Consider the following 23,577-nt stretch of genomic DNA (forward strand, 5'->3'; position numbering starts at 1 on the left):
TACTCTAAAATTGACCACATAATTGGGAGTAAATCACTCCTCAGCAAATGCAAAAGAATGGAAATCGTAACAAACAGTCTCTCAGACCACAGTGCAATCAAGTTAGAACTCAGAATTCAAAAACTAACCCAGGACTGCACAGCTTCATGGAAACTGAACAACTTGCTCTTGAATGTTGACTGGATAAACAATGAAATGAAGACAGAAATAAAGATGTTCTTCAAAACCAACGAGAATGAAGACACAACATACCAGAATCTCTGGGACACATTTAAAGCAGTCTCTAGAGGAAAATATATGGCAATAAGTGCCCACATGAGAAGCAGGGAGAGATCAAAAATTGACACCCTATCGTCAAAACTGAAAGAGCTAGAGGAGCAAGATCAAAAAAGCTCAAAGTCTAGCAGAAGACAAGAAATAGCTAAGTTCAGAGCAGAACTGAAGGAGATAGAGACACAAAAATCCCTTCAAAAAATTAAATCCAGGAGCTGGTTTTTTGAAAAGATCAACAAAATAGACACACCACTAGCCAGATTAATAAAAAAGAAAAGAGAGAATAACCAAATTGTTGCAATAAAAAACGATAAAGGGGATATCACCACAGATTCCACAGAAATTCAAACCATCATCAGAGATTATTACAAACAACTCTATGCACACAAACTAATAAACCTGGAAGAAACGGATAAATTCCTGGACACTTGCCTCCTGCCAAGCCTAAACCAGGAAGAAGCCAAAACCCTGAACAGACACATAACAAGGTCTGAAGTTGAGGCAGCAATTAAGAGCTTACCACCCAAAAAAAGCCCAGGTCCAGATGGGTTCACAGCTGAATTCTACCAGACATACAAAGAGGAGCTGGTACCATTCCTTCTGAAACTATTCCAAACAATACAAAAAGAGGGAATTCTTCCCAAATCATTCTATGAGACCAACATCATCCTGATTCCAAAACCCGGCAGAGACTCAACAAGAAAAGAAAACTTCAGGCCAATATCCATGATGAACATAGATGCAAAAATCTTCAATAAAATACTGACAAGCCAATTGCAACAGCACATCAAAAGGCTTATCCACCATGATCAAGTAGGCTTCATCCCGGGGATGCAAGGCTGGTTCAACATACGCAAGTCTATAAACGTAATTCACCACATAAACAGAACCAAAGACAAAAACCACATGCTTATCTCAATTGATGCAGAGAAGGCCTTTGACAAAATTCAACAGCCCTTTATGCTAAAAACCCTCAATAAGCTAGGTATCGATGGAACGTATCTCAAAATAATAAAAGCTATTTATGTCAAACCAACAGCCAATATCATACTGAATGGGCAAAAACTGGAAGCATTCCCCTGGAAATGTGGCACCAGACAAGGATGCCCTCTCTCACCACTGCTATTCAATATAGTATAAGAAGTTCTAGCCAGAGCAATCAGGCAAGAAAAAGAAATAAAGGGCATTCAAATAGGAAAGGAGGAAGTCAAATTGTCTCTATTTGCAGATGACATGATTGTATATCTAGAAGACCCCATCGTCTCAGCCCCAAACCTCCTGAAACTGATAAGCAAGTTCAGCAAAGTCTCAGGATACAAAATCAATGTGCAAAAATCATGCATTCCTATATGCCAATAACAGACTTAAAGAGAGCCAAATCAAGAACAAACTTCCATTCACAATTGCCACAAAGAGAATAAAATACCTAGGAATACAACTAACAAGGAATGTAAAGGACCTCTTCAAGGAGAACTACAAGCCACTGCTCAATGAAATAAGAGAGGACACAAACAGATGGAGAAACATTCCGTGTTCATGGTTAGGAAGAATCAATATCGTGACAATGGCCATACTGCCCAAAGTAATTTACAGATTCAATGCTATCCCCATCAAGCTACCAATGACCTTCTTCACAGAACTGGAAAAAACCACCTTAAACTTCATATGGAACCAAAAGAGAGCCCGCATAGCCAAGTCAATTCTAAGCAAAAAGAACAAAGCGGGGGGCATCACACTACCAGACTTCAAACTATACTACAAGGCTACAGTAATCAAAACAGCATGGTACTGGTACCAAAACAGAGATATAGACCAATGGAACACAACAGAGGTCTCAGAGGCAACACAACATATCTACAACCTTCTGATCTTTGACAAACCAGACAAAAACAAGCAATGGGGAAAGGATTCCCTGTTCAATAAATGGTGTTGGGAAAGCTGGCTAGCCCTGTGCAGAAAGCAGAAACTGGACCCCTTCCTGACACCTTACACTAAAATTAACTCCAGATGGATTAAAGACTTAAACATAAGACCTAACACCATAAAAACCCTAGAAGAAAATCTAGGCAAAACCATTCAGGACATAGGTGTAGGCAAGGACTTCATGACCAAAACACCAAAAGCATGGACAACAAAAGCCAAAATAGACAAATGGGACCTAATCAAACTCCACAGCTTCTGCACAGCAAAAGAAACAATCATTAGAGTGAATCGGCAACCAACAGATTGGGAAAAAATTTTTGCAGATTATCCATCTGACAAAGGGCTGATATCCAGAATTTACAAAGAACAAAAACAGATTTACAAGAAAAAAACTAACAAGCCCATTCAAAAGTGGGCAAAGGATATGAACAGACACTTTACAAAAGAAGACATACATGAGGCCAACAAACATATGAAAAAATGCTCATCATCACTGGTCATCAGAGAAATGCAAATCAAAACAACATTGAGATACCATCTCACGCCAGTTAGAATGGCGATCATTAAAAAATCTGGAGACAACAGATGCTGGAGAGGATGCGGAGAAATAGGAACACTTTTACACTGTTGGTGGGAGTGTAAATTAGTTCAACCATTGTGGAAGACAGTGTGGTGATTCCTCAAGGACCTAGAAATAGAAATTCCATTTGACCCAGCAATCCCATTACTGGGTATATATCCAAAGGATTACAAATCGTTCTACTATAAGGACACGTGCACACGAATGTTCATTGCAGCACTGTTTACAATAGCAAAGACCTGGAACCAACCCAAATGCCCATCGACGATAGACCGGATAGGGAAAATGTGGCACATATACACCATGGGATATTATGCAGCCATCAAAAACGATGAGTTTGTGTCCTTTGTAGGGACATGGATGAACCTGGAAACCATCATTCTCAGCAAACTGACAGAAGAGCAGAAGATCAAACACCACATGTTCTCACTCATAGGCAGGTGTTGAACAATGAGAACACATGGACACAGGGAGGGGAGCACTACACACTGGGGTCAGTTGGGGGGAAATAGGGGAGGGATGGTTGGGGGTGGGAAGCTGGGGGGAGACAGCAAGGGGAGAGATGCCAGATGTAGGTGATGCGGAGGAAGGCAGCAAATCACACTGCCAGGTGTGTACCTATGCAACAATCTTGCATGTTCTTTACATGTACCCCAAAACCTAAAATGCAATAAAATAAATAAATTGGGAAGAAAAAAAAAGAAATAAAAATGCAATAAAAATTTTTTAAAAAATCCTTTCTGCTAATTGGATTTTTTTTTTTCTTTTTACAGCTACAGGAGTTTTAGCCAATTCAGATGCCTTGTTCCCCAGAATTTGGAATATTCCTTTGGATTTGACCAAGTCAGGAAGAGATGGTCATACTTCATGGGAGAAAAGTGAAACAACAAAACCCCAAACATAAACAAAGAAAACAGATAGGCAAAAGAAACAACTGCACGATTCACATGATTACCGAGTGTTCTAATGGTAAGGAGAAATTAAATCAGCTGGTTGGTAATCTTCACTTTTAGTCATTAAGGAACATTTTTAAGATAAAACTCTAATTCAGCTACCTACCTGGAAATAATGCTCAGGCTGATGATCACTCTCTACCATCTTTGAGAAGTAGGAAAAAGCTCACACTCACCTTCCTTGTCAGAAGCGAGCTGAAACTCAAGAAAGGAGGTGCCCGCTCTCCATCATTATGGAAGCAGGAAAATTTGCCTTTTGAGTTGGAAGTGAGTAACCCTTCAGAAAAGAAATTGTACAGGAAAATCAGCCTTAGATCTCAACCAAATTTTGGGAGATCAGGGACTCTCTAGAGGGGAGAAGCTCCCCAGCCTCCACAAATTATCCTATTGGTTTGAACAATGAAGATAGCCCAGGTTAATATTAAGCAATATTGAGATCTATCAAAGGTCAGGGCCACCTTTGTAATGTTTTTCTCTTCCTTTTAAAGTCTTTATTGGTATAAAATCTATTTTGTCAGAAACTAGGATTGCAACACCTGCTTTTTTCCATTTTCCATTTGCTTAAGTGATTTTTCTCCATTCTTTTATATTGAGCCTATGTGTGGCACTGCATGTGTGATGGGTCTCTTAAAGACAGGATACACGAACGGGTCATGGTTCTTTATCCAGCTTGCCCTTCTGTGTCTTTCAATTGGAGCATTAGCCCATTTACATTTAAGGTTAGTAATGATATATGTGGATTTGATCTATGCTGTTGGCTGGTTATTTTGCAGACTTGTGTATGTGGTTGGTTTTTAGCATCACTGGTCTGTGTACTTCAGTGAGTTTTTGTAGTGGCTGGTGATGGTTTTTTCTTTCCACGGTGCTTCTTTCAGGAGCTCTTGTAAGGCAGGTCTGGCGGTAATGAATTCCCTCAGCATTTGCTTCTCTGAAAAGGATCTTATTTCTCCTTCATTTATGAAGCTTAGCTTGACTACACATAAAACTCTGGGTTGAAATTTTTTTTAAGAAGTTGAATATTGAGCCTCACAATCTCTTCTGGCTTGCAGGGTTCCAGCTGAGCTGTCCACTGTTAGTCTGATGGGTTTCCCTTTGGAGGTAACCTCACCTTTCTCCCTAGCTGACTTTAACATTTTTTCTTTCATTTTTGACCTCGGAGAATCTAATGATTATGTGTCTTGGAGATGATCTTCTCATGGCATATCTGACTGAGATTCTCTGGATTTCCTGAATTTGAATGTTGGCTTGTCTGGCTCGCTTGGGGATATTCTAATGATATTCTGAAATATGTTTTCCAAGTTGGTTCCATTCTCATCTCTTTCTGGTATATGAATCAGTCATAGATTTGATCTCTTTACATAATCCCATATTTCTCAGATGTTTCGTTTATTTCTTTTCATTCTTTTTCCCCCATTCTTGTCTGCATGTTTTATTTCTGAAAGCCAGTTTTCAACTTTTGAGATTCTCTCCTTGCTTAGTTTATTCTGCTAGGTGGTCTTGCACATGAGATGGGGCTGGTCTGACCTCAGCACTCCTTAGTCTGCTTGCCTCTCCCAGGGCCCCAGCCTGGCCACACCTGCTTACAGGGCACTCTCAGGAGCCCACACACACTACAAGAATTTTCATAATACAATCACACCCAATCACCATGTGACTGCATTATGAAAATCCTTGTAGTGTGCTTTTCAGCTCTATCAGGTCAGCTATGTTCTTTACACTGGCTCTTTTGTCTGTTACCTCCTGCAATGTTTTACAATAATGTTTAGCTTCCTTGCATTGGATTACAATGTACTTCTTTCACTCAGTGAACTTTGTTTCTACCCATATTCTGAATTCTACTTGTATCATTTCAGACATCTCAGCCTCAGCCCAGTTCTGAACACTTGCTAGAGAGTGCAATCATTTGGAGGAAAGAAGGTACACTGCATTTTTGTGTCTTCAGTGTTCTTGCACAGATTCTTTCTTATCTTTATGGGCTTATCAACCTTCAACCTTTGAGGATGCTGACTTTTAGACAGGGTATTTTTATTTTATTGTATTTCATGACCCTGACGGTTTGATTGTGCTGTAAGGTGTATTCAGCTTTGTTTCTGGAAGATTTTATGGGACCGACGTTCAGCTCCCAATTCCTAGACCATGTGCTTTAACTCTGAGGAACTTGTATTCGGCCCCAGCTTTGTTCTCTGGCTCCTCCAGGTTTGGAGTCCACTGTACTGAGGGACCAAAGTGCTGCAGCTGCAGCAGAGTGCCTGTGACCCCGCGGGTTCACCCAGTGAACCCAGTTCACCCAGTGGTGAAGGCAAGACAGCTGAGGGCCAGGGAGCCCCTATTGTGTGCTGTTGTACTGGAGCTCTATTGGTTTGGGGTGGGGTGCTGGCCAGCACAGGCCTCAGTGCCTTCTGTGAGTCCGCCAAGCAACAGTGGTTGCTCAGGGTGTAAGAGGGTCCCTTTTTCTCTGTACAGCATTAGCTTAAGGGCAAGGTGCTGGAGGAGGTGGAGATTTTTTGTCCTGTGCCTGCCATGGCTCCATCTTCAATAGCAGTTGGCATGGGTTGGGGTGTGTGTTGCACTCCTCTGTGCTGGTAGGGCAAGTATAGTGAAGTCTTGTATGAAGAAAGTCCCGTGTAAACACACACCAACAAAGTAATGTAGGAGGTTTCCATATAAAGAGCTGCAGTATGGACAGGCAATGTGCAAACTGGTATGTGCCTGTGGGGGTCACCTTGCTACAGCTCTACACTGGTCAGGCATAGTCCACTTGCACAGAAGCTATGGTGTAAGCAGGTGTGGCCAGGCTGGGACCCTGGGAGAGGCAAGCAGACTAAGGAGTGCTGAGGTCAGACCAGCCCCATCTCATGTGCAAGACTGCCCAGCATAGATCAGGTCTGAGAGGAAAACTCTCTCTAAAGTGAAACCCCAGCACAGCACAGCTGCTCTACAAAGACATGGCCAGACTCCTTTTTAAAATAAGACCCCTTTTTTAAGAAGGAAACTCTCAGACCTGATCTATGCTGGACAATCTTGCACATGAGATGTGGCCACTCTGACCTCAGCACTCCTAAAGTGCTGGGGTAAAGTGATTTATAAGAGCAAGCTTAGAGAGACAGCTGTCCCTGCCCTCTGGGCTCCACATCAGCTGGACTACTCCTCCACCACTTTCCTTGTTTCCTGTGGGCTCTACCCCAGAGAGATGTGCGTTAGCGATTACTTAGTGCAATCAGCCCAGGATGAAGCGTCTGTGCTGTGGGCTCAGGCCAGGGTTCCCTGATGATGATGTGTATGGTACCCATGGGAGATGGAATGGTTTGCTCCTTGGCAACTTCAGCTTCTTGGAGGTGCCAATATGGTACTTAGAGTCTTTGCTCCCTTGATATTCTGAGAATAGCAAGGACAGTTCCACTTCAGAGTCAGTGGCAGAGAGGATTTCAGTTGCTCCTGGAAGCTCTGTCCAGGGAATTGCTGAGTTGCTACTGGCTTAATGGCTCCAGTGGAATGTTGGCTGGAGATCCAGGCTGGGAGAACCTGCCCATCAAGGAGATATGGAAACCAGCACCCAAGTAACAGTCTGGCCACTTTTCCGTAGGGCTGCTGTGGTATGCTGGGGTCCACTACAGTCCCTACTTGCCTCGGAGTTTCCAATACCTAAGGATATCACTTTTGCCTTTGCGAAAAGGCAAAGATGATAGCCTGCCCCTTCCTCTGGGAGCTCTGTACCACCGAGGTACAAACTTGTTGCCAATCTAGACACACCTATAGGAGGTGGCTGGAGGCAAGTTGAGAAGTCATGCTTAGACAAGAGGAACAAGAACAGGGTCTTGCTTAAAAAGGAACTCTGGCCACATTTTTGCAGAGCAGCTATGCTGTTCTAGGGTTCACTTCAGCCCCTGGTTGCCTCAGGCACTCTGAAACCCTAAGGCTGAAATGGCTGAGTCTCGCAAACAGCAAATATGACAATCTGGTCCTCCCCCTGGGAGTTCTGACCCAGGGAAGCCTGAAACCTCTTTCAGCCAGAGAACAGCAGTGAAGGTGGCTGGAGACACTGATTGAAAGGTTCCACCCAGTTATGAGAAATGTGGTCAGGGAATGACTTTAAAAAGACTCTGGCCATGTTTTTGTAGGGTGGCTTTGCTGTGCTGGGGTACCACTTCCACCCCTGGTCAGCTTGGGCTCTCCAAAGCCTGCAGGCCAGAACAGCTGGTTGCCCAAACTCAAAGGTGATGGGCTCCCTCTCCCCTCTGTGAGCTCTGACCCAGGAGGGGGCTCAAATCTCTGCTGACAGAGGAACACTGGTGGAGGTAGCTGCAGGTCCCATTTGGGAAGTCCCGTCCAGTGAGGAGGAACAGGATCAGGGGCCTGCCTTCAGAAGCAGTCTGGTCATGATTTGTTAAAGCAGCTGTGCTGTGCTGTGGGATCTCTTCTGTCCCTAGTCAGTTTGTGCTTTCCAAAGTCTGCGGGCTGGAACGGATGAGTCACCCAAACAAAAAAGACGGAGGCCTGCCCGATCTTTTCTCTCAGAGTTTACCTTGTATGATGGAGCTTAATTTTTAGGCTGTTAATTTTACTGTCAGCATTAGAGAGTTGTTCAGAAAGAATCTCACTGTTATCTTTTAGGTTAGACACACGAGAATTGATTGTCTCCTGTAAATAAACCCGTTCATGTCTTGTTCTCTGGAAAGAGGTCTCTTTCTGCTACCTGACTTTGGTCACCATCATGTAGGGCAGTAGCTAGTCTACCATGAGATGACTGAATTTCCGTTTCCAGCCTTTTCTTCTGATGTTTTTCATTCTTCATCTCAGAACTGAGCATTTTATTCTCAGTTGTCAAAATGATAAGCTGTTCGTTGTACTGAAATGCTACTTTCGCTAATGCTTCCTCAGTCAATTTTATAGCATTTAGAAGACTATCATTCTTTTCTTTCTCCCTTTCAATGTCTTCAAAATATTTCTTTTCCTTTAGCTGGTTCTGATGTTTTATTGTGTCCAGTTCCAGTCTTAGCATGGCAAGTTCTTCTTGCAATATGCGATTTTCATGCAAGAGATCTTCGTCTTTCTTTTGGCTAAGAGAAATCTAAGTAAACAAAGGGAACTTTTAGTTAGCACTCAATAGAATGACATAATTTGTTCTGAAATTAAAGAGTAACCTGTATATTTGTATAATGAAAGAATTCCCATAGAGGATATTTAACTGGAAAAAACATTGGACAAAACTTCAAACCTAACAGAATGTGAATTCCCAAAAGTTTAAATATTTATTTCAAGATCATAAAAAATAAATCACTAGAGAATTTTTAAGAATCTCAAAATTGTAAAAGCCTTTCTCTGAGTTGTAAAAATCCCAGAGGCATAAAATATAAGATTAACACATTTGACTATATATTTTAAATTGTGTTTACACTCTGATAAGTGGATAGAAGCAATTTCTCAAAGTTCTTTAAGTTCCTTTCTCTGAAGAATGTTTTATCAATATTCTAATTTTCTAATGTTTGTATAGTCAGGCATAAGAATTACATTTATTCATCCCTGTTAAATCTAAGCATTGTACACATCTGCACCTAAACACTGCACTTCTACATACAACACTAAACTCAACTAAAATAACAATACTTAAAAGGAAAGGTTTAAAAATATGCAAGATGCAGCATTTTCCCCAGGTCTTCTGATGCTACTTATAGTGATCCTCCACAAAATCATAGTTATTTCTATGGTATAAATATATAAATATAAAAGAAGTCTTTCATTTCAAAATATGAACGGTAAATATGTTAAAACTTATAGAGCTTTTCTTAGAACTCATGAGATTATTTGCCATTGCAATAACTTTTATTTCCTCTTTATAATGTTTAAAACAATAATCAGTGTTAAATAGAGGAAAATATACTAAACTATTTCTCTGGGAACAAAATACTTATCAATAAATTGTCACTAAATGTGTATTATGGCACATCACTGTTTCCAAAGCTCTTTGCATTGAAATGAGAAACCACTTGGAGTAAACTGTTACTCTCCTCAAAAGTAAGGATAGTGACATCCACCATATGGCCTCTGAACCAGCTATACATTTTCTTATCAGTGAAAATAATAAACTGACATTTCCATTACTATTTTAAGAAGATGAAATAAGGTCCAAAAACTAGAAAATCTGTTGTTAAAAGTAAAACTTATTTTTGATAGTAAAAATAACTTCAATTCTTATGAAAAATATCAAATGTTTCTCCTTTGGATAGAGGACATTGTGAATGTCACCACTAGACTGCTGCAGGTGAATGGAGTTGAATTAAGAACATGGCTTTATCCTATATATACATATATAGGTACATGATAAAGGATATATACATATATATGTATGATTTAAAAATCCTTTATACTTTCCAAAATATGTAGAGTTGGGGTTTCAAATATACACATATAAAAATATTTGAAAATGACTAAAGAAAATATCTCAGAATTAATTTTCTTTTCAGCCACTTCTATCTGCTTTTGATTATCAGTCAGAATCTCAGCTAGTAATATTCTACCATTCTGTTCTTCAGAAAGTTGCTTCTGGTTATCATTTTGTTCCTGCACAACCTAGAGATACAGTACATTTTTGGTTTAATAGGACTGAAAAAGAAAGTCTAAAAGAGCAGAACCTCTTTTATAAAACTGTTAAAAGAAAGTAGCCTCTTAAAAAACAAAAACTTTTAACCCTCAAGAATCATTCAAATTTTAATTGCATACATTACAGTCAAATTTCTCTAAGAGGAGAAACAGCTCTTACCTACAGAAAGATACAGTATTGCATAATAAAATTTCTGTCAATATATTTAACACATTTCATTACAGTTTCAAAGCTGTTTAGCCTGTATTTTAACATCAAAATCCATAAATGAGCATGTATGTCAGTGATAGTTACTCAATTTATTTTCCATTTCTTCACTCTGAAAACACAGACTGAGCATCACAGACTGAAATGCCAAGGTTTACAAATACTGTGACTATAAATGTCATAGCACATTTTAAAAATTAGATAACACTTCTGGTGTGTTTTACATCTAAATAACATACCACATTAAATCAAAGGAACATTATAAGTAATATTGATGAAATATAAAATTGAAAATATAAAGTTTTTATCAGAAATTAATTTACCTGATCTGAATTCTTTCTTATTGTCCTCAATTCCATGGCTTGTGTTTGCAGAGTCTGTCTGTGTTGTCGGTTCATTTCAACTTCTTTTTCATATTCCTCTTGTTTTCTTTTTAACTCCTCTCTACCTTTTTTGTACAACATATCTGCATTCCTTTTCTTCTCTTCTTCTTGTTTTAAGGTCAATCTACAGTTAAATACAGTTATATTAAAAGTTGTTTTGTTAGAAAATAAAAAAGTTTATTTTGTGATCTAGCTCTTCCTGTATAGGTTTATTATTCAAATAAAATTTCTGTGTTTTTGACTATTTTTTCTTTCTAGTTTTCATGCTTTTAATTTATTCCTTCACTCTCTCCCAAGGGATAAATACTTGAAATGTAAAGAGGAAAAAAAAACTCACCAATCTTGCTAATTGGTGAGTTTTTGTTATTAGTAACTCCGATAAACGTTATGGAAAAGCATATTAGAAATTATTCAGTAAAGTTACAAGTTGAAAATTACCTCTTTTTCACACGGTCATAGGAACTTCTCAATTAGGACAGATCATTTCAAATTAACTAATTAAAAAGAACACACTATTTACAAATAAACAAGTTTATAAATTCACTAGAAGAAATTTTAATTTTCATGAAATACTGCAAGTATCCCTAAAATGATTTACAGGGCAAGATGTCACCATCAGATGTCTTTAACACAATGTATATCTGCAGATTAATCCAAGACAAAGCAAAAGGGTATCATATCTGTTAACCCAGCTGTCCCCAACCATGTTGGCACCAGGCATTGGTTCTGTGGAGGATAATTTTTCCATGGATCTGAGGTAGAGGGATGTTTCCAAAATGATTCAAGAACACTGCATTTATTGTGTACTTTACTTCTATTATTATTAATTATAATATACAATGAAATAATTATATAACTCACCATAATGTAGAATCAGTGGGAGCCATGAACTTGTTTTCCTGCAACTACATGGTCCCATCTGGGGTTGATGGGAGACAGTGACAGATCATCAGGCATTAGATTCTCATAAGGAGTGCACAACCTAGATCCCCTGCATGAGCAGCTTACAGCAGGGTAAAGTTACACTCCTAGGGCAATCTAATGCCACCACTGATCTGACAGGAGGAAGAGCTCAGGCAATAATGCAAGGGAAGGGAAGTGGCTGTAAACACTAACAAACCTTTATTTCTCACCTGCCACTGACCTCCTGCTGTGTGGTCCAGTTCCTAACAGGCCAGGGATTGGTACTGGTCCATGGCCTGGGGATTGAGAGGCCCTGTGTTAACCCATACTTTTTATATTTATTTTCTGGAAACAGTTTCCACTTACATTCTTGATACCTATCTACTTTATGAACAACTCAGAAATTCCTTTTGGAACAAGACATGCTCTAATATTTAAACAATGAAGAACAACATGTATTTTAATGTAGAACACAATTAATGTTAACTGGTATGAGAGCTGTAAAAGAAACCGATCATTAATCACTTCCCATTTTACTTTTTATTTAATGAATACTAAGAATAAAACTGGGAATTCCTAGGCAAAGCAACTGGGCAAGAGAAATAAAAAGCACCCAAACTGGAAAAGAGGAAGTGAAACTATCTCTTCCCCAATGATATTGTCTTATACCTAGAAAACCATAAAAATTCCTACTAAACACTCCTAGATATTTTTTTTTAGATGGAGTTTCCCTGTTGTTGCCCAGCCTAGATTGCAATGGTGTGATCTCGGCTCACTGCAACCTCCACCTCCTGGATTCAAGCAATTCTCCTGCCTCAGCCTCACTAGTAGCTGGAATTACAGGCACTCACCACCACACACAACTAATTTTGTATTTTTAGTAGAGACGGGGTTTCTCCATGTTGGTCAGGATGGTCTTGAACTCCTGACATCAGGTGATCCACCTGCCTCAGCCTCCCAAAGTTCTGGGATTACAGGCGTGAGCCATCATGCCTGGCCAACACCTCTAGGTTTGATAAATGAATTCAGTAAAGTCTCAGAAGTTACAAAATAAATGAATATCAATCAGTATCACCACTATACACCAACTACAACAAAGCTGAGAGTCATTTCAAGAACCCAATCCCTTTTACAATGGCTGCAAAAGTGTAAAATGCCTAGGAATATACTTAATGAGGGAGGTGAGTGACCTATATAAGGATAACTGGAAAACACCACTGAAGAAATAATAGATGACACAAATGAAAATACATCCCCTGTTGATGGACTGAAAGAACGGATATTTTAAAAATGACTAGAGTGCCCAAAGCAGTCTACAGATTCCATACAATTCCTAACAAAATACCAAGGTCATTCTTCATAGAATCATTTTAAAATGCTGACATTTATGTAGAGCCATGAAAGAGCCTGAATAACAACAGACATACCAAGCAAGAGGAACAAATATGTTGGCATCACATTACTCGACTTCAAATCATACTCTAAGTCTACAGTAACAAAAACGGCATGATACTGGTATAATAGTAGTACACAGATCAATGGAATAGAATAGTCAAGTCAGAAATAAAGCCACTTACAAGCAAATGGTCTTTGAGAAAGGATACACATTGTTCAACACCCGCCTATGAGTGAGAACATGTGGTGTTTGATTTTCTGCTCTTCTGCCAGTTTGCTGAGAATGATGGTTTCCAGGTTCATCCATGTCCCTACAAAGGACATGAACTCATCGTTTTTGATGGCTGCATAGTATTCCATGGTGTATATGTGCCACTTTTTCCCTATCCAGTCTATCATCAATGGGCATTTGGGTTAGTTCCAGGTGTTTGCTATTGTAAACAGTGCTGCAATGAATATGCGTGTGCATGTGTCCTTATACTAGAACGATTTATAATCCTTTGGATATATACCCAGTAATGGGATTGCTGGGTCAAATGGAATTTCTATTTCTAGGTCCACACTGGGGTCTGTTTGGGGGAAATGGGGGAGGGACATTGGGGGTGGGGAGTTGGGGAGAGAGAGCATGGGGAGAAATGCCAGATATAGGTGAAGGGGAGGAAGGCAGCAAATCACACTGCCATGTGTGTACCTATGTAACAATCTTGCATGTTCTTCACATGTACCCCAAAACCTAAAATGCAATTAAAAGAAAAAGAGAGAAAGGATACACAAAAATATGCTAGAGAAAGTACATGTTATTCAATAAATGGTGCTGGAAAAAAAAGATAGCCACATGTAAATGAATGAAACTGGATCTCTATCTCTAACCATATACAAAAATCAATTCAAGACAGATTAAAGGCCTAAACCTAAGACCTGAAAACACTGGCCTAGTCAAATAATTTATGGGGAAGACCCTAAAAGCAAATGCAACAAAATGAAAGTAAATAAGTAAGACCTAATTAAAGTGAAAAGCTTCAGCACAGCAAAAGAAATGATCATCAGAGTAAACCAACAACCTATGGAATGAGAAAAAATATTTGCAAACTATGAATCTAACAGAGGACTAATATCCATAATCTACAAGAAACTCAAACCAATCAGCAGGAAAAACACAAATAATTCCATTAGAAAGTGGGCACATGACATGAATAGACATTTCTCAAAAGAAGATATACAAATGGTGAACAAGCATTTAAAAACATGCTAAACATCACTTATGAGGGAAATGTAAAATGAAACAACAATGAGACATCACCTCATTGTAGCCAAACTGGCCATTATTAAAAATCAAAAAACAATAGATATTGGTGTGGCTGTGGCAAAAACAGAACAGTTATACACTGCTGGTAGGAATCCAAATTAGTACAAAATCTATGGAAAAGAGTACAGAGATTTCTCAAAGAACTAATAAAGGTACATCCTACCATTCTATCCAGCATTCTCATTTCTGGTTATCTACCCAAAATAAAATAAATTATTATATCAAAAAAACACCTGCATACATATGTTTACTGCAGCACAATTCACAATATGCAAAGATATGGAATCAACCAGTATCCATCAACTGGTGTCTAGAATAAAGAAAATGTGATATCTATACATATATGTATGTGTGTGTGTGTGTGTGTATACACACCCATACCACAGAAATATTACTCAGCCATAAAGAAGAAGAATATAATGTTTTTTGCAGATACCTGGATAGTTAGAGGCCATTATTCTAAGTAAAGTAACCCTGGAATGAAACAACAAATACCACATGCTCTCTTTTACAAGTGGGAGCTGTGATATGGGAATGTAAAGGCAAACAGAGTGGTGTAATGACATCAGAAACTCAGAAGAAGGAAGAATAGAAGAAAGATGAGCAATAAAAACTACCTATTGGGTGATGGGTACACTAAAATCCCAGGCTTCACCACTATACAATTCATCCACGCAAACATCCAGATTTCACCACTATACAATTCATCCATGTAACTTGTACCCCTAAAGCTGCTGAAATAAAAATAAATAAATTTAAACACAGAGTAAAAAGAAAAAAATTGTATAAAGTTTTTTTAAAGTATTCTGATTTGAGACAAATGGCCATTTCATGCTCTGTTGGTTGAACTGTAAATTAATACAAATATTATTTTTTAATTTTAATTTTTAATTTCTGGAGTACATGTGCAGAATGTGCAGGTTTGTTTCATAGGTAAACGTGCGCTATGGTGCTTTGCTGCATCTATCAATCCATCACCTAGGTATTAACCCCAGCATGTGTTAAATACAAATATTCCTGAGGACAATTTAGAAATATTGATCCAAGGCCTTTTTTAAAAAGTTTCCATATTTTAAATAAAAAATTATATATTGAAAACTTTATTTAAAGTAATAATTCAAAATGTAGAAAATAATTTATAGAAAAGATGTTCTGGGCTGGGTGTAATGGCTCATGCCTTTAATCCCAATGCTTTGGAAGGCTCAGGCAGGACAATTGTTGGAGGTCAGGAGTTGGAGATCATCCTGGGCGACATAGTGAGACCTTGTCTTGATGAAGTTTAAAAAGTTAGCCAGGCATGCCAGTGTGTACCTATACTTCTACCTACTTAAAAAACTGAGGCAAGATGATCCCTTGAGCCCAAAAGTTCAAAGCTGTAGTGAGCTATGATCGCACCACTGCACTCTAGCCTCAGTGACAGAGCAAAACCCTGTCTAATAATAACGTCTAATAATAGTGTCTAATAATGATAATGGTAATAATGATAACAATAATAAAAGATGTTCCTTGCAGCATTAATTCTAACACAAAAGAATTTAAAACTCCACATTCAATTTGTTAAATTATGAGATTTCTGTATGGCGGACTTCTATATACCCATTAAAATCATAAAATAAAAGAATATGCAATTATTATAAGAGTCATAATGAAGAATTTGTTATATTATTTCCAAGATTTTCATACTCCACAAGACCAAGACATTTTCTCCCATTAAGCCCCAGAAAGTCAGCAATCAGAACAATTCTCACTTTTATCTTTGGTGTAAAATAAAAAGTTAAAATATTTTTTTAAACTAGAATACTGTATCATACCTCAAAGTGGAGAGTTCTTGCTCAAATTCACCTTTTTGATGCTGTAACTGTAATTTTGTTTCCTTTGCTTCAGATAGCTCCTTCTCTAGTACATCAATCATATTTTCCATTTGTTCAATTTCTACTGTAAGTTGTTCCCAGTGGTTATTTTGAAGTTTTAGTAAGTGTTCATCGGAAACAACTGCATCCTGGATTTTTGACAGGCTAGCAAAATCTGCATTGGTGAAAACAAGGTAGAAATAAAACATATGAGTACTTTTTGGATATAAAGTCCTGTGCATTTTAACATTCACCCATCCATACACCAAACAAATGTGCACTGATTTCCTACCATGTGGAAGACATTATACTGAGCTCTGCAGATAAAACAAACAATAGCTCTGCTCTTGTTTAGTTTTAAGTGTACTGAAGAACAAGGGCAATAAAAGTGAAATTACAAATTCACATAGATGCTGCAAGAAAACAGTTCTACTGTCACACAGAATTTGATATATACTGGGCTCAGGAAGATTTCCCTGGAAAAGAGATGGCTATGCTGAGTAATGAAGGACGAGAAGGAAGCAGGTAAGTAAAAGATGCAGAAAAACATTCCAGCAAGTCTACGGAATGTGCTGAAGCTCTGCTGCAGTTCTGCTTCTGGCCACAATGGAGCAGCAGATACTGATTTACCTTCTTGTCTAAAACAAAGACAAAACAGACAAAACACATACTACAATGATTTTCAAGAACATAGACTTTAGGTAATGAAGACAATGATCCCTGTAAGACAGGAAACAAATGAAGTAAGCCTTACAAACACCCCAGCTCCCTAACTTGACAAAGTTTCCAGGCCATGATACCAGGAGAAAAAAAAGCTGAGGTAGAGTCCACCAGATTCCTTGACTTGGCACAATGAAGCTGAGAGTCTCAAAAAACCAAGGTAGACAGAAATCACAAAACAGAACACTGGAAAGATGACAACAGTACAGGAAAAGAACAATGGAGATCTGCAAAAATATCCCCTTGGGTATTTATCTAACAGAGTAATGAACACTACATGTGTGCTAGGAAACTACTTGAGACCAGGGGAATATTTCCTAAAAAATTAGAAGAAATAGTGCCTGTTGCTCACAATATACCAGGAAGAGTGTCCATTCCTATAACTGATACCAGAAAAATTTCACAAAGCAAAGAATAATGTTATCAGAAACACCTTACCTCAGGAGTGGAAAGTTAGACCAAATCATAATGCAAGATCAGAAAGATCAGGTTGTTTATAAGTAAGTCAACTGTGTCTACAAATAAATTTCAAGTAGAGGCATGGAAGGTATTTTTTGAAAGCAAACTGCACTAGTAGGAATTCAAATTAAAATGTTAGGACTAGGTCAGTTATGGTAGCTCTTACCTGTAATCCCAGCACTTTGGAAGGCTGAGGCAGGCAAATCACTTGAGGTCAGGAGTCCAAGACCGGCCTGACCAACACGATGAAACCCCCTCTCTAATAAAAATACAAAGAAATTAGCTGGGCATCATGGCAGACACCTGTAACCCCAGCTTCTCAGGAGGCTGAGACAGGAGCATTGCTTGAACCCGGGAAGCAGAAGTTGGAGTGAGTGGTGATGGATCTACTGCACTCCAACCTGGGCAACAGAGTGAAACTGGTCTCAAAAAAAAAGTCAGGACTGAAAACAACGCTGAGTGGAAGTAAATATAGACTAGATATCACAAAGAAGATTCAAAAATTTGAGATATCAGAGAACTATGAGAAAACTTTAAGCAATAATATATAAATCCCCAAAGAGAAAGGTAGAAAGACAAAACATAAAGATAAAATGGCCAGAAACTTTCTAAGCTTAATGAAAACTATAATCTCACGAATCTGGCTAGGAGAGAGGAAATGAAAGTATACTACTCTAGGAGAGTCGATCCAAGATGGCCGCTTAGGAACAGCTCAGGATTGCAGCTCCCAGTGAAAGCGCAGAGGGTGAGTGGATGCTGCATTTTTATTGCCCACAGACTAGGAAATTCCCAGGCAGAGGAGCTCCACGGGTAACCAGCACGACTGTTTCGGCCAGCGTGGCTGAGACGGCCAGCGCGGCTGAGTCGGCCAGCGCCACTGCTTTGCCCCGGGCGGCTGCTTTGTCAGCACCCTGGTGCAGTGGTTTCCATACAAAATACACTGGCCCGGGTGCCCTTTTGGCTCGCGATTGGAGCCTCAGGAAGTCGCCCATTCATCTGTTTAAAAACGGGACTGAACAGGGAAACAGGACAGTATGTTCCACGGCAAAAAAAGTGCCACGAATCTCAGTGCCACTGTTTAAGCCAGCGCAGTGAGTCGCCATGTGGGAAAACATACAGATCACGGTGCCTCTTCAACAGGCGACTGGAACACCAACTTAAAAAATAAAAAGACTCTGAGGCAGGGAGCCAGGTGATCAGGCTCGGCTGGTCCCACACCCACAAAAGAACAGCAATCAGAAACTCTCTGTATTGAGAGTTTCACAGCAAGCACAGCTGAACCCAGGACGGTACAGCTCTGTGGGGGAGGGGCGTCTGCCATTACCGAGGAACTCCAAAACTACGAAGGTAGTGAGCCAATGCTGAGGCAGCCTGCCGTTGCCAAGGCAACCCACCATTACTGAGGAAGCCCGCCATTGCCAAGGCAACCCACCACTACAGAGAGACTCCGCCTTAACGGAGGCGGGCCACCATTGCCGAGGCAGTTCTGACTACACCCATATAAACAGGAATGCAGGGAAGTTGACTCGGCAGCTGGGCGGACCCCACAGCAGCTCAGCAAAGCCTCTACAGGCAGACAGTGATGAGGCTGCCCCCTTGCTGGGCAGGGCAGCTCTGAAGGAAAAAAAAGAAGGCAGCAGCATAATGGAAACTCATAAATAAAGCCCTAACCCTGGGACAGAGCACCTGGGAACAAAAAGCGGTTTATGAGTTCTGCTGCAGCAGACCTAAATGTACCTGCCCAGCAGCTCTGAATGAACAACGGAGCTCATAGCTCAGCATTTGAGCTCCTATAAAGAACAGACTGTCTCCTCAAGCAGCTCCCTGACCTCTGTATATCCAAAGAGCCACCTAATACAGAAGAGAGCAGACTGACACTTGGCGGGTATCCTCCTGGGACAAAGATAGCAGAAGAAGAAATTGGTAACAACCCTTACTGTTCTGCAGCTGCTGCAGGTGATCCCCAGGCAAGCAGGGCCTGGAATAGACCTCAGCAGATGTAAGCAGAGGGGCCAGACCGTCAGAAGGAAAACTAAGAAACAGAAATAACCTCATCATCAACAAACAGAACGTCCACTCAGAGACCCAATCTGAAAGCAAGCAACTACAAAGATGACAGGTGGACAGATCCATAAAGATGGGAAGAAACCAGCAAAAAAAGGATGAAAACACCCGAAGCCAGAACACCTCTCCTCCTACAAGGGATCACAACTCCTCACCAGCAAGGGAACAAGGTTGGAGGGAGAACGAGTGTGATGAAACGACAGAATCAGACTTCAGAAGGTGGGTAGTAAGAAACTTCTGTGAACTAAAAGAACATGTTCTAACCCAATGCAAAGAAACTAAGAACCTTGAAAAAAGATTTGACAAAATGCTAACGAGGATGGACAAAATAGAAAGGAATATAAGTGAATTGATGGAGCTGAAAAACGCAACACGAGAACTTTGTTAAGCATGTACAAGTGTCAAAGGCCAAATTGACCAAGCAGAAGAAAGGATATCAGAAGTTGAAGATCAACTCAATGAAATAAAATGGGAAGGCAAGAATAGAGAAAAAAGGGTAAAAAGGAATAAACAATCTCCAAGAAATGTGGGACTATGTGAAAAGACCTAATCTTTGACAGGTGTACCTGAATGCAACGAAGAGAAGGAATCCAAGCTGGAAAATACTCTTCAGGATATTACCCTGGAAAATTTCCCCAACCTAGCAAGGCAGGCAAATATTCAAGTCCAGGAAATACAGAGAACACCACAAAGATATTCATCAAGAACAGCAACCCCAAGGCACATAATTGTCAGATTCACCAGGGTTGAAGTGAAGGAGAAAATACTAAGGGCAGCCAGAGAGAAAGGTCGGGTTACCCACAAAGGGAAGCCCATCAGACTCACAGCAGGTCTCTCAGCAGAAACCCTACAAGCCAGAAGAGAGTGGGGGCCAATATTCAACATCCTTAAAGAAAAGAACTTTCAACCCAGAATCTCCTATCCAGCCAAACTAAGCTTCATAAGTGAAGGAAAAATAAAATCCTTGTGAACACACAAGTACTCAGAGATTTTGTAACCACCAGGCCAGCTTTACAAGAGCTCCTGAAAGAGGCTCTACACATATAAAGGAACAACCAGTACCAGCCACTCCAAAAACATACAAAATGGTAAAGAGAATCAACACAATGAAGAATTTACATCAACTAATGGACAAAACAGCCAGCTAGCACCAAAATGGCAGTATCAAATTCACACATAACAATATTAACCCTAAATGTAAATGGACTAAATGCCCCAATCAAAAGACACAGACTGGCAAAGTGGATAAAAAGCCAAAACCCATCGGTGTGCTGTATCCATGAAACCCATCTCACATGCAAGGATACACAAAGGCTCAAAATAAAGGGATGGAGGAAGATTTACCAAGCAAATGGAGTGCAGAAAAAAAAAGCAGGAGTTGCAATTCTCATCTCTGATAAATTAGACTTTAAAGCAACAAAGATCAAACGAGACAAAGGAGGACATTACATAATGGTAAAAGGATCAATGCAATAAGAAGAGCTAACGATCCTAAATATATAAGCACCCAATACAGGAGCACCCAGATACATAAGGCAAGTTCTTAATGACTTACAAAGAGACTTAGACTCCCACACAATTACAGTGGGAGACTTTAACATGCCATTGTCAATATTAGAGAGATCAACCAGACAGAAAATTCACAAGGATATCCAGGACTTGAACTCAGACCTGGACCAAGCAAACCTAATAGACATTTACAGAACTCTCCAACCCAAATCCACAGAATATACATTCTTCTCAGCACCACATCACACCTACTCTAAAATTGACCACATAATTGGGAGTAAATGACTCCTCAGCAAATGCAAAAGAACGGAAATCGTAACAAACAGTCTCTCAGACCACAGTGCAATCAAGTTAGAACTCAGAATTCAAAAACTAACTCAGAACCGCACAGCTTCATGGAAACTGAACAAGTGGCTCTTGAATGTAGACGGGATAAACAATGAAATGAAGGCAGAAATAAAGATGTTCTTCGAAACCAACGAGAATGAAGACACAACATACCAGAATCTCTGGGACACATTTAAAGCAGTCTCTAGAGGAAAATACATAGCAATGAGTGCCCACATGAGTAGCAAGGAGAGATCAAAAACTGACACCCTATCGTCAAAATTGAAAGGGCTAGAGGAGCAAGATAAAAAAAAACTCAAAGTCTAGCAGAAGACAAGAAATAGCTAAGATCAGAGCAGAACTGAAGGAGATAAGAGACACAAAAAACCCTTCAAAAAATCAATAAATCCAGGAGCTGGTTTTTCGAAAAGATCAACAAAATAGACAGACCACTAGCCAGATTAATAAAAAAGAAAAGAGAGAATAACCAAATTGATGCAATAAAAAACGATCAAGGGGATATCACCACAGATTCCACAGAAATTCAAACCATCATCAGAGATTATTAGAAACAACTCAATACACATAAACTAGTAAACCTGGAAGAAATGGATAAATTCCTGGACACTTGCCTCCTCCCAAGCCTACACCAGGAAGAAGCCGAAACCCTGAACAGACCCATAACAAGGTCTGAAGTTGAGGCAGCAATTAAGAGCTTATCAACCAATAAAAGCCCAGGTCCAGACAGGTTTACAGCTGAATTCTACCAGACATACAAAGAGGAGCTGGTACCATTCCTTCTGAAACTATCCCAAACAATACAAAAAGAGGGAATTCTTCCCAAATCATTTATGAGATCAACATCATCCTGATTCCAAAACCTGGCAGAGACACAACAAGAAAAGAAAGCTTCAGGCCAATATCCATGATGAACATAGTTGCAAAAATCTTCAATAAAATACTGGCAAGCCAATTGCAACAGCACATCAAAAAGCTTATCCACCATGATCAAGTAGGCTTCATCCCGGGGATGCAAGGCTGGTTCAACATACGCAGGTCTATAAACATAATTCACCACATAAACAGAACCAAAGACAAAAACCACATGATTATCTCAATTGATGCAGAGAAGGCCTTTGACAAAATTCAACAGCCCTTTATGCTAAAAACCCTCAATAAGCTAGGTATTCATGGAACGTATCTCAAAATAACAAAAGCTATTTACAACAAACCAAAAGCCAATATCATACTGAATGGGCAAAAACTGGAATCATTCCCTTGAAATGTGGCACTAGACAAGGATGCCCTCTCTCACCACTCCTATTCAATATACTACTAGAAGTTCTAGCCAGAGCAATCAGGCAAGAAAAAGAAATAAAGAGTATTCAAATAGGAAAGGAGGAAGTCAAATTGTCTCTATTTGCAGACGACATGATTATATATCTAGAAGATCCCATCATCTCAGCACAAAATCTCCTGAAACAGAAGCAACTCCAGCAAAGTCTCAGGATACAAAATCACATGCATTCCTATACACCAATAACAGACTTAAAGAGAGCCAAAACAGGAATGAGCTGCCATTCACAATTGCCACAAAGAGAATAAAATACCTAGGAATACAACTAACAAGGAACGTAATGGACCTCTTCAAGGAGAACTACAAGCCACTGCTCAATGAAATAAGAGAGGACACAAACAGATGGAGAAACATACCATGTTCATGGTTAGGAAGAATCAATATTATGAAAATGGCCATACTGCACAAAACAATTTACAGATTCAATGCTATCCCCATCAAGCTACCAATGACTTTCTTCACAGAACGGGAAAAAACAACCTTAAACTTCATATGGAACCAAAAAGAGAGCCAACATAGCCAAGTCAATTCTAAGCAAAAGAACAAAGCGGGAGGCATCACACTACCGGACTTCAAACTACACTACAAGGCTACAGTAATCAAAACAGCATGGTACTGGTACCAAAACAGAGATATAGACCAATGGAACAGAACAGAGGTCTCGGAGGCAACACAACATATCTACAACCATCTGATCTTTGACAAACCAGTCAAAAACAAGCAATGGGGAAAGGATTCCCTGTTCAATAAATGGTGTTGGGAAAGCTGGC

The 23,577-nt window shown here is 39.6% G+C and overlaps 1 protein-coding gene across 1 annotated transcript in view; it reads right to left on the minus strand.

Moving 5' to 3' along the window:
* Positions 1-8,383: 8,383 nt before the first annotated feature.
* The window catches only part of LOC116563410 (POTE ankyrin domain family member A-like), a 60,576-nt gene continuing 45,382 nt past the window's right edge, over positions 8,384-23,577 (minus strand). Inside the window, exons 12-13 of the mRNA XM_032296033.1 lie at positions 16,323-16,546; positions 8,384-8,797 (exon numbers count right to left, since the gene is read on the minus strand). Coding sequence (XP_032151924.1) covers positions 8,384-8,797; positions 16,323-16,546 — 638 coding nt within the window. The remainder of the gene's footprint in view (positions 8,798-16,322; positions 16,547-23,577) is intronic.

This window comes from Sapajus apella, unplaced genomic scaffold (assembly GCF_009761245.1).
Source record: "Sapajus apella isolate SASKATOON/1434 unplaced genomic scaffold, GSC_monkey_1.0 scaffold35, whole genome shotgun sequence".
NCBI classification, from domain to species: domain Eukaryota; kingdom Metazoa; phylum Chordata; class Mammalia; order Primates; family Cebidae; genus Sapajus; species Sapajus apella.